The sequence below is a fragment of the Saimiri boliviensis genome, chromosome 6 (assembly GCF_048565385.1).
Source record: "Saimiri boliviensis isolate mSaiBol1 chromosome 6, mSaiBol1.pri, whole genome shotgun sequence".
NCBI classification, from domain to species: domain Eukaryota; kingdom Metazoa; phylum Chordata; class Mammalia; order Primates; family Cebidae; genus Saimiri; species Saimiri boliviensis.
In genome coordinates, this window is record NC_133454.1 from 111441042 (window position 1) to 111453604 (window position 12563).

Consider the following 12563-nt stretch of genomic DNA (forward strand, 5'->3'; position numbering starts at 1 on the left):
GGCCACCCGTTCTGGACTCCATTTAGCTGCTTCATAGTTAACAGATCTCATTTTCTTAATACAAATACACACGAACACACACACACCTAGGTAAAGACATTTTTATTACCAGTCTCCTTCTGCGTTCTGTTTCTGGTGATCTCAGGACTTTGGTGAACTGAATTATAGCTTCCCTTCACAAAAAATACTGGGGGAACTTTAGCTAAGCATTATAGTCCCTGATGAAATGTGCTAAATAAAAAAAAAAATGTTTTCAAATACTGTTAGGGTTTTGTATAATCTATCCTTTACAATAAAATACTTCGCCACTGTTAATATGCTTGATGTACGTCTGCCTGTACTACCATACAGAGCTGTTCATAATACATCTAGATTGGATGTCCACATAGCAGAATTTACCTTGGTAAAGTTTGGATAGCATTTTCCTTCTTCAGAATATTTCTAGGAAAACAAAATTCCCTTTTCATCAGAATGCTATCTACTTTCATTAATATATAGCATTATTCAAGATAGAAGAAATAAAATTTCTATGCTTAGCATGCATTCAAATCTTATTAAAAAACAGCATCTGTTTCTTAGAGAACTGATATCTAGGAGTCGGGAATTCATGTTACAACCTCCGTATTTAACTGTGAGGTGATTTTGACTAAACCATTGGACTTCTGAACTTTTCTTGGTTAATAATATATCAAAACAAGTTTAGAAATAGCCCCCTCTCATTATATGTATTGAGTCAACAATTATGAAGTCCTTAAAAAAATGCAGATGTCACCTTTTCATTGTTGGTTGCTAGAGATCACATCTTAACTCTCTTTAAGGATGAATTTTACTTACAGCTAGCTAGACCAACAAGAGAAATGAATGTGAAGATACACTTACTCTTTGCTAACATATCACTTTATGGAATTCTTTTAAAGACTTTTTGGCTGGAAAAGATGTGAGCTCTTGTGATTAGAAAGCTTAAGTAATCTTGGTAGACAGGATATTTCTTCTGATAACATATATTCTTTTCTGAGAATGCATTTTGGGAAACATAGATTACACTGTAAATCCTTCATTGTTTGAAGAACTCTGTGCCAGTATTACATTTCAGGCAAGCTAATTTTAGCCAAGTTCATTGAAAGTATTCCCTATGTTCTCTCCAGTAATTTCAGCTGGTTCCTTTTTATGCCATCTTGACACAGTCACATTCTACAGAGTGTAGAAAATAGCCTGCTGTCTGTAGAAATGGCCAATAGTTTCATGATTCCCTTCTTTTTAGTGTGGATGAGTTTTCTTCACTCTTTATCTGTTCCCTGCATCCTCAGCCATCATGTATGTTTTGTTTTCTCTCTTGCAGATGACACGATTGGTGCTGCCTGGCATGATAGAAAGGTGAGTCACAAGCTCACACACAAACGCTGTAGAAGCAGAGCTCATTATTATTTATAGGGAGAATCCTTGCTTTGAAAAAAATCACTGAAGTGACTAATGAACCAAGCCTCCATGTCTTAGCCACAGAGTGATGTGCAAGGCGAGTCACAGTAGAGCATGAGTCATCGGTGATGGAGGTCTTTTCCACTTGATTCCCTTTTTATTTCTCTCTCTAGGGTTGTAGTGGTTCCTTTAGATCAGGATGAAAAGCCTGCCTGAGTCACCATCACTAACTCAATTGCCTGCTATTCTGAGGGGGTGGATAGAGTTCCTGGGATATTCCTGGGAATACCTTCTTAAAGCTGTATTCTCTCAAAGCCAAAATCAGTGGAGTTGGATGAAGCAAGACCTTTTCCTCTGGTTTTTCACTTTTTACTGGGAGAATGGCTGGATGAGGAGTTTAAGCATGTTATATAAAGTGATTGTAAGATGTCAGACCAACCCTTGGAGGAAAAGGCAATGTCCACTGGCCCCATCTTTGTTCCAGTTTGAATTGGTTTTGCTAGTACGTGCTGAGTGTCTTCATTTTCATTGAGAAATATATTGTAGAATTCTGTTATTTGAAACAGCTTGAAGTGTAAAATTTAATTAAGCTGTTTCTTCCTTGGAAAACCTGAATAATGGCCTTCAAAGAAAACCTGCTAAAAAGATTTGGGCTTGCATCCTGAGTTAGCTCAATTGTTTGCCGGATTCAGGGCATCATAATCATCCTTTTCTCTGCAAAATAACTATGAGTTTAGAAGCGACCCAAAGGAATCACAGCTTTGAAAAGGGAAGACCCAAGGACCCTACTTCTGTTAGGAAACCTCTATGACCCACTTCAGGCAGGGATTACAGCTTGTGTTTATTGAGTATATAGTTAAGTGTCAGGAACTTAGTAAATGTTAACTCATTTAACTTTGCTAGCCTCCCACCATTGTACAGATGAGGAAACTGAAGTTAGGAATCCATTTGTTGAGCATCTACAGAGACTGGTTAAGAAACAGTTTCTCAGCAAAGCTCCTGTAATTCCGTTTTATATACACTATTTTGTGTATTTTAATTGGTTTATTTTAATAACACTTCTCTTTAAAATCTTCAAACTGCCTATCATTAGGTGTCGGTGGGAGTGGGCCCTTGATGGTCAGATAGGTGTCAGTGATTAGACCGGACCAGAACCCTAGAAGATAGTAGAGTTGGGAAAAAGTAGAACCCAGGAGGGATTAAATGTGGGCCATCATCTTAATCCTAGTTTTGACATCTGCAGGTAACATGGTATTAATTCAGAATAGTAAATCTAACCATTAAAAAAGAAACACTTATAAACCACAGTTATTATAAAATGAATTTTTAATTGTGTTGGTGAAAACCATGGTTGTAAAATTATTTTTCAGCATAAAGTCTTAGTCAAAGAGTCATAGAAATCCAGTGCATTAAATTAATTGACAGTAACCTACCTCATGTGACAGATGAATAAAAAGGGACCCAAAGAGATGGAGTGCTATGAAGCTATATAGTTAGTAAATAATACAAAACCGAGGAGCTGGGAACTTCACTGCTACCTCTGTAGACCTGACAGCCATGATCACAGCTGGAGCATAACATAAAAGCAGTGCCAAAAAGGAGAGTCCATCCATTCAATTGAGTGCATTCATTGAGTGTATCATGGATGAGTTGGATCCTTGCCTTTTAAGAAATCAAGTTGAGGCTGGGCGCAGTGGTTCATGCCTATAAACCTAGCGCTTTGGAAGGCCAAGGAGGGTGAATCGCTTGAGGCCAGGAGTTCAAGACCAGCCTGGCCAACATGGCAAGACCCTGTCTCTACTAAAAGTACAGAAACATTAGCTGGCTGTGGTGGCACGCAGCTGTAATCCCAGCTACTTCGGAGACTCAGGCACGGAATCACTTGAACTCCAGGAGGCAGAGGTTGCCGTGAGCCAAGATAGCCCTACCGCACTCCAGCTTGGGTGACAGAGCAAGACCCTGTCTCAAAAAAAAAAAAAGAAAGAAAAAATCAAGTTGATTTTAAACTGGGGTTGAGAAATGGTAGAAAGTTATCAGAAGCTATGACTGAACCTGACACCACATTACCATTTTGATACTTGTTAAGAACTATTGAGACATGTATGAGCAGGAAAAGGACCATCTATGTCTACACTTGAATTAAAGGACTTGGTTACTGGATGTGTCAGTCAAGGCTAGCTACCTGCTGAAACAGACCACTCCCAAATCTCAGTGGCTTCACACATAAAGGTCTACTTCTCCCTCCACTCTCTACTCAGTCATTCAGAGATCTGAGGCTCCTTCCATCTAGGGGCATCATCATTTTCTAGGATCTTGGAGTTCTCTGCATCCAGCTGACAGATGAAAGAAAAAAGAATATAGATAACGTGGGTTTTTTTGTTGTTGTTTTGGTTTGGTTTGGTTTTTTTGAGACGGAGTCTTGCTCCATCACCCAGGCTGGAATATGGTGGCGTGATCTCGGCTCGCTGCAACCTCCATCTCCTGGGCTCAAGTGATTCTCCTGCCTCAGCCTCCTGAGTAGCTGGGATTACAGGTGTCTGCTACCACGTTTGGCTAATTTTTGTATTTTTAATAGAGATGGGGTTTTACCATGTTGGTCAGGCTGGTCTTGAGCTCCTGACCTCGTGATCTGCCCACCTCAGCCTCCCAAAGTGCTGGGATTACAGGCGTGAGCCACTGTGCCCGGTCATCAAGATGGTTTTAAAGGAAGTTTCACTTCTACCCAAATTTCATTGTCCAGAACCCAGTCACAGGCTGCAACTACTGCAAAGAAGACGAGAAATGAGGGCCGGGTGTAGTGGCTCACGCCTGTAATTCAAGCACTTTGGAGGCCAAGGTGGGCAGATCACCTGAGATCAGGAGTTCAAGACCAGCCTGACCAACATGGTGAAACCCCGTCTATTAAAAAAAAAGAAAAAAAAAAAAAAAGACCAGAAATGTTAGCTGTATGCTCAAAGAGGAAACAGTCCAAGTTAGCAGATCATCTGAAAGCATTCTTACCTTACACATTATAAGTGGTTTTATTATAGCCTGCTCTTTACACCATCCCCAAATGGCTTATTTCCTATGGCTGGTTTCCAAAGCATTAGTATATCCATTGGGTAGCAGCAGAGTCCTTTATCATGATCCTTTGTTGTTGTTTTCCTTCCACTGGTTCCACCTCTGATGTATGAGATTTTCCAAACCCTCTAGAACTATAGCCTAGGGCCAATTTGACTATCACTAAACAAGTATCTATAATCAAACTAAGGTATTGTTACCATAGATGTAGAAAGTACATAATTACATTATAGAGGAAAGTTGCTCTTTTCACTTCCCTGGAATTATAAACATTGTGTACAGCTGGAGCCAGAAGGTGGTTGCCATAACAACCACGGGAAAGCTAAAAATAGCCCCTTTCATACTGTATTGCTTAAGGTGGAATTATGACATGTTATGGTGTTTTAGGGCAGGTAATTCTCTTTCATGTGCTAAATGTTTGCAAACTTTCTTCAACAAAGCAGTGTTTGTGTAATGTAAGTATTTGGATTGCTGGTTCCAATTATACACCTGACCCCTGTGTTTCAAGGTTCTTTTTGACATGGATCTATTTTTATAGGTTTCTCACTCTTCTTGAGAGTCTGTTAGAGAACTGTCTGTGCCAATTTCAGTATTATGTTTAAGTTTTAAAATATATATATATAATGCCAACCTTCCCCCTCAAGAGCATGCTTTTGTACTCCTTGATATGAAGTAGAAATTCGAGGAATTGGGATTTTTTTTTGGGGGGGGCGCTTTATTCCTTGGCTACTGTCACATTCTGTATGCAGTCAGCAGTCCCCACTGGGATTGACTCTGCAGTTCCAGCTCCTCACAGCAGCACCTCTCTCTCCTCACCTGCACTGTGGGGCAGTGATGAGGTTTCTAAGGAAGGTAGAAATCAGTGACTTACTTCAAATGAGACCTATTACATCGTCTATGACAGCAGTATTTTTCTGATAGAATATCAAGGCATTTATAAAATAAGGGCTTGGCAATTTTTTAAAAATCCAGGTGACAATTAAGGGAGTCTTATTGGGAATTTCACAGTTCTGAGGGAATTCCACGAGAGAGCATATCTATAGGAAGCTATAAATGCAAAGTACTGAGTCTTACAGAGTTGGGCAAGTTTAATGCCTGGCTTGTGGGAGGAACTGTAATTAAAGAGAATATGTTTGTATGAAAAGGTACTTTCTGGTCAGCAGTTGGTGTTTTCTGCTTTGGTTTTGTTGTTGTTGTTTTGTTTTGGGTTTTTTTTTTTTTTTTTTTTTTTGAGGGGGCAACATTTTAGTCTAGTAGATCCTTGGTAATTTGTACCACTGAGACACCATTGTGTGGCTATTAGCAAGTAAGCAGTATAATGAATTAAAAATGTTGCATCACAAAAAACATTGCATGACTTGTTTATTTGGATATTTGTCATAACAAACTAGGAAATGCACTGAGTATGAGCAACATGAGTCTTCATTTTAGAACTTCAGCAGAAATTCTTAATGTACCTTCCAATCTTAGAATTGTTCCCAAGTCCCCGGAAAATGAGAGATTAACCAGGGTTTGGTTTCATGTTTGTTTCTGTGTGCAATTAAGTGCAGCCCATTTTGTCCTTCTGCTTGATATGACAGAGTTGTCATGAGTCTGGCTGTGCCGTGGAAACTGGTTTGACGTCACTAATTCTGCTTAAATGGAGGATTAGAGCTAGACAATGTGGTTGATTTTAAGGGCGAGTCTTTTGTGACTTGCAGTCCCAAATGCTCAGCCCCATTTCTACATAGAGAACAGATACTGTATACAGTACAAAGATTAAGGCAGGCTATACCCGTATGTTATTTATGATTCAGACAGAACTAACTTGAATATTATTGCCCTTGGAAAGAAAAAGCAAGAGAATTTTACACTGTTGTGTGTGGGTGTGGGAGAAAGGTTTTTGCTAGACAAATATGTGAGCTTAATGGCAGGACAGAGATTTGTAGAGGGGCTATTTTCTCTACTATAACTTTGGCACAATTATAAATGCTACTTTTTTATTTATTTAGGTCGAGTGCGTTCTTGCTTTATCCTTTGTTAGTCTTTGATTTGTTTTCATGTGTTTTAGTGCTCAAATACTGTATGTTGTATGAAGTACCCTAAAACTCTGACTATTCACTAATTCAAAGTAGCTCCACCTCCCAGAAGTTTTAAATAGGATTAGAATACTTGGGAAACAAAATCTTAGTTGCCTCAAGGAGCAAACAAGTAAGGGAGCATGACTGCATGAATGTGACATCAGATAATTGATCCGTGTTATATTTTAATATGGGAAAGAAACTTTTATTATCTTTAAATGACTTTTCCTGTATTGAGATCATTGCTTGGGTGAGTGAAGTTTTAAGAGTCTGTTTCGATCAAGTCAAGATTTAATTTTTAAAATGCATTGATAACGTTAAATTTTACCTTTTACAGATTTTTAAACTGCATTTTGTTAGTGAGAAATGAAATTTAAAATGTAAGATTTCTGTTCGAGGGCACATGTAACCACCCCAGCTGACTTAAGTATCATGGAGCATTTGATCCAGCTGGCAGGACAAGCAGTGATAGGCTGCAGCTTCAGTGGAAAGCCTCATTCTTCTGCATCTACTTCAAACTGGCTTTTTCTTCACTCTCTGTGAATGAGTTTAAACATAGCAGTTCCAACTTACATGAGAAAAGGTTAAAGTAAAACACTACCCATACCTACAAGGATGCTTAGGATACAGGAGGGGGGTTGACTTGACAAGATCGAGGGTTACTTCTCATAATGCATATTGTGCTGTATACGATACAATAGCTCTTTTAGTTTTCACTTGATTGGGATCTGCTCAGAGCTTAAAGGTGATAGATTCCAATATGTCATAAATATTTTTCTCTCTCTTTTTACAGATCTGTTGCGATAAATTTCACGTATCGTACAATCTACCCACTAGAGCATGCACTTTAATGGTTTTTAGGGTAATCACAGAGCTATGCATCTATCACCACAATCTAATTTTAGAATGTTATCAATACCCCCAAAAACATAAAGATATTTAAAATATTTTAAATTAATACTACATTAAAAATCTCCTGTAACAAAAGTGGTTTTTATTCCATTGTCATCAAAGGAATTTCTCACAGACATAGATAAAATGAGAGGACTAGATATTCATTGCTAATTTACCAGTTTTTAATGTTAGAATTGTTGGGATCTAACTCCTGATACAAACTCTTACCTTAAAAAAGAAATGACGGCAGGGTACAGTGGCTTACACCTGTCATCCCAGCACTTTTGGAGGCTGAGGCGGGCAGATCACCTAACGTCAGGAGTTCGAGACCAGCCTGACCAACATGGAGAAACCCCGTCTCTACTAAAAATACAAAATTTGCCAGCGTGGTGGCACATGCCTGTAATCCTAGCTACTTGGGAGGCTGAGGCAGGAGAATGTCTTGAACTCAGGAGGCAGAGGTTGTAGTGAGCCAAGATTGCACCATTGCACTCTAGCCTGGGTAAGAAGAGTGAAACTCTGTCTCAAAAAAAAAAAAAAAAGAAAGAAAGAAAAAAAGGCTTTTCTGCTTCTGAAGAGGAAGACACAAACAAAAAATACCAGAATGATGTAATTTATCCATTGACTACTTATTTCCAACTTTATTCAAAACCCTAATAATATTTTTAAATTTGAAATAGAATTTTTATCATCAAAATCTTAATGGATTTCACAGCTTAGGAAGGTACATCGTACTGATAAGGACTTCTGTGAACAACAACTTCTTTCCAGTGACACACACTAAGCTGAGGACCCCCACTTCCCTTTGATGGTTGAAGTGGCATCTCACCTAGAGGCTGGTGGTTGGAACGGGCGACTTTTGGGGATTATTTCATTTCAGATTTATGTCTAAAATAATTTAGATGCCATTTAATCATGTTTTCTTTATTTTGCATGAAGGGGATCTGTATATTTCCTTTTTCAAGCAAAAAAAAAAAAATAGTTGTTGGGGAAGTAAATTCAAAGAACAATGAGGAAGTGGGTTAAGGAAAGGAACCTTAGAAGGGAGACAGGAGGTGCGTGGGATCAGGCTGCAGTGGCTGAAAAACGGGAGCCCTCTGAGAATAATAGATTTGAGGGGAAGAGTTGGTAGTTCTGACATTCCTAAACCGTAATTCCACACTTTACCTAACCTATACATACTTATTAACAATGGGTATTTTTAGAGCATCGCTTTTCTCAAGCTAATTTTCACTTTTTGTAGAATTAGAAGTTCCTGGTAACTTTGATTTTGAACTTTCAGTCGTCTCTAAAAGTTACAGTAACCACTGAGCTTTGCCTTTTGGCAAAAGACACACTTTGATAAACTAGAGAGTCACATAAGTTGAGAGTCAACTCCGTTGGTGCCCAAATATCTACAACTCAGGGAAAGTAGAAGGGCAGGACATAGCCATCCACTCATTACCAGAAAGTTTTCTTAAGTACCTGTTTGTTATATGCTCAGTACTGTGTGGAATATTTTGAGGGAAAGTGGGCTATTTTATCCAGAAGCTTATGGTTTTGTTGGGGGGAGGAAAGAATGTTTATATACATAGAATGATTAAATCCTACAGTAAGGTAGTACATGATGATATGCTCAAATAAAGGTGCATACAGGGAATATGAGAGTATCTGTAAGTCAAAATTCTTGGCACTGTGGCTAGAGAAGACCTCAGAGGGTAGAAGTCAACTCGAGGAGACTGGAGATCTGATCTGATCGTGCCCTGGATTACCAAGACTGGGAAATGAGCTAATCGTGAAGAAGTACTATTTTTGGTTGATTGAATTATGCCTCATTTACTGACCGAGCATATCACATACTGATGGAAGGCAGAGAGAGATGTGTGTTAGAAAAACAGCTACATTATTCGGTTTCAAATAATTACATATCTCAATCTGTCATTCACAAACAACTGCGTATATTATTTCACTCCTTTTACACGGTACATTTTTCCTTTTTAGATCTAAAGGGGCGATTCTGAACATCTCATCTGCCAGTGGCTCGCACCCCGTCCCAATGTTGACCATCTATTCTGCAACCAAGGTAAACAGTATTTTCTTAAATCATGTCAATATAGGAATAAGGAGTAATTTTTAGTCTGAGAAATTAATGTAGATTTAACTTTCCTGAAGTTCTCTTGGCAGTTTTCCAATAAACTGAGAAGAAAAGGAAAATACCCTACTTGAGTTTCAAGAGAAGCAGAGTTAGAGACATACTATGTATTCTCAGTAAACTTAATATAAACTTACAAATGGGACACCAGGATATCAGATTCACAGATGTTGTTTTTCCCCCCAGTACTTTACTGATTTTGAAAGTGATACTTGTGCCTTCCATAGAGAGGTGACCTAGGCAGTTAGCTCAGTTGATTAGAACATGATGCTAATGAGTCTAAGATTAGAGATTTGATATATGAATGAGTTCACTTCACACAGCATAGAAGAGATGCATCCAGTCAGCGTGTAAATGTACCCCGTAAGCGCAAGATAGACTGGGCGAGAGTGTATTTTGCCATATTGTCCAGAATTCATAGATATTCTTCGTTAATTTTTGTGGCGAGACGAGAATTTTCCAGAACTCTTTGTACAATGTCGTAAGTTCACACAATATCACCATTAACCTCTTCACGTTACTACTAGGAAAGTAATTTAGAATGCGTCTCCTGCTACCTGCAGGTCAGTGGCATCATCTTCAGATACATTGTTGAGGCAACGAATACATCTCTGAAAGGAAAACGACGATTTAGATGTTGAAATTAAGCAGGCTTTTAGGGAAAACTAAACAAAAATATGTACAGTAAGAACTTGAAGCATGGCAGGGAAGGAAAAGAGCAAAACCTCCAACTTCTTTTTCATGTGAAAAAACAGCCACTGCTGCCTTTGAAAGAACTTGGTACCACCTCCCAGCCCCTGCAATCCACTTTCTGAATCTCGGAGCAGACTGCGGGCAAGTTTCAAATGAATGCCATGTTTCCTGAAGGGAGTCGTGAACTTCAGCTTATCTGTTCTAATCCATGGATACAAAACTATTACTCATAGGACCCTTGAAAAGTCATTATTGATTCTTTGCATTTCTAGTCCGAGGTTGAGTCCACATTTGAAAACTGGCACATTGTATTTTACAAATATATTTAAGGTTATAGTATCAGAAGAAGATGAGCTGTCACATTCACCTCTATACTTCTTGGATCTTGTCATCCCCAGGCACCGAGGATGCTTGTTCTGTTCTTTTAGCAACAACACAATCCCCATAGAACAGAGTTGAACAGACTTCATATTGTGTTTCTGTTTGAGTGGCAAGTGGAGAGATGAAATGCATCCTTTGTTATATAAGAGAAAAATACTTTTTCTTGGAAAGTAATTTTCTGGGTGGAGAAAAGGATAAGAAGAGCCTTTTCCAGTTAAATCAAAATTTGATCTGGATATTATATTTCGTAATATAATACTTCATTTAGTGGCACATAAAAGCAACTTGAGGTTTTGAGGTGTTTTTCTAAGTTCTGCATTTGAAATGAAAAAAATGATGAGAAATCACAGCATTAAATGGTTAGTTTAATTATGGTGAGTTTATTATTTTTGTTTCCATGGCTACAAATCAGGCAGATTGATGTAATGTGTATGCTTTTCTCACTCCCACTGCCCTCCCAGACTTTTGTAGATTTCTTCTCTCGGTGCCTCCATGAGGAGTACAGGAGCAAGGGCGTCTTTGTGCAGGTGAGTGGAGTTTGTTTCACTTAAGTACTCCTGTTTTTGTGTGGTTTCCAGAGCAACTGTTGCTGTCTTGGCAACAAAAGAAAATCATATTCCCAGGTAAGTGAATGTGACGTTAGTACACCATTAAAAACATGGCTTCTTTTTCCTTAATGCACTTGTCTAGATTTTTTAAAAATTATCCCCTAGAATTTCTAAATGGAGATACCTAAAGTGGAACTAAATGCAGAATAAATAGCTGAAACATAATTTTCAAGTTCTTAGGGTTTTATTTTGAGAGACCAAGACTATCAGCATCTCTCTCTTTTTAATTGTGATAAAATAAACATAAAATGTACCATCCGAATCATTTTTAAGTATGCGGTTCAATGGCATTAAGTACATTGACATATTGTGCAACCATTGCCACCATCCACCTCCAGAACTTTTTCATCTTCCAAAATGGAAACTCTGTACCCATCGAACACAAACTCCCATTTCCCCTTCCCTCCAGCCCCTGGCAACCACTAGTTGATTTTCTATATCTATGAATTGGACTACTCTTAGGATACCTCACATGGATGGAATTATACAGCATTTGATCTTTTGTGACTGGATTATCTCACTTAGCATGTCTTCAGGGTTCATTCATGTTAAAGCATGTGTCAGAATTTTCTTCCTTTTTAAGGCTGAATAATATTCCATTTTAAATAGGGCACATTTTGCTTATCCATTTACGTGTCAATGGACATCTGGGTTGTTTCCACCTGTTGGTTATTGTAAATAATGCTAATATGAGCCTGGGTGTACTTAGAAACTCTGTTTTCGAATCTTTTGTATGTGTGTGTGTGTGTGTGTATGTGTGTGTGTGTGTATATATATATATATATATTCTGTTTCTATGAAACAGAAAGCAAATGTTGGAGTTTTGAAGGGTGGCAATCTCAAATTAGCCATTCTTTAATGGAAAGAAATAATATTTCCATGCTCAGGCACTTTTTAAAAAATGTCTTGGGAGACGTTGCCATTTGTACCTCTTTCCTGCTCCTGCCCATCAGCTAACCCACCTCTACACACATCTGGTGTTCACTGTGACTTTCATTCCTATGAGCCCAGCATTTTAGTGTTTGTATCCTGAAGCCCCAAATGATCCATCAAAATAATAATAGCGAAGATTTGAGTGGATACCTTTGAGATACAGTGCTAAACACTTTTATATGTATCATTTCACTGCATCTCATAACAATCCCATAAGATAGTGTGATTATTTTTTTTTTTTTAATTGCAGAAATTGGGGCTTAGAGAGGGTAAGCCACTCTTCCAGGTTGAGCTGGGACTCAAATCTGGGTCTGTTTGGCACTAAAGCCTTTGTTCTTAACCACTAGGCTGTTTGTTCCAGGCCTGTAGGTCAGCATTGAACCCTTA

General features: G+C 38.4%; 1 protein-coding gene across 1 annotated transcript in view; it reads left to right on the forward strand.

The window, feature by feature from the left end:
- HSD17B12 (hydroxysteroid 17-beta dehydrogenase 12) overlaps positions 1-12563 on the forward strand; it is a 179734-nt gene that overhangs the window by 145615 nt on the left and 21556 nt on the right. Inside the window, exons 7-9 of the mRNA XM_003920012.4 lie at positions 1340-1374; positions 9411-9492; positions 11097-11162. Coding sequence (XP_003920061.2) covers positions 1340-1374; positions 9411-9492; positions 11097-11162 — 183 coding nt within the window. The remainder of the gene's footprint in view (positions 1-1339; positions 1375-9410; positions 9493-11096; positions 11163-12563) is intronic.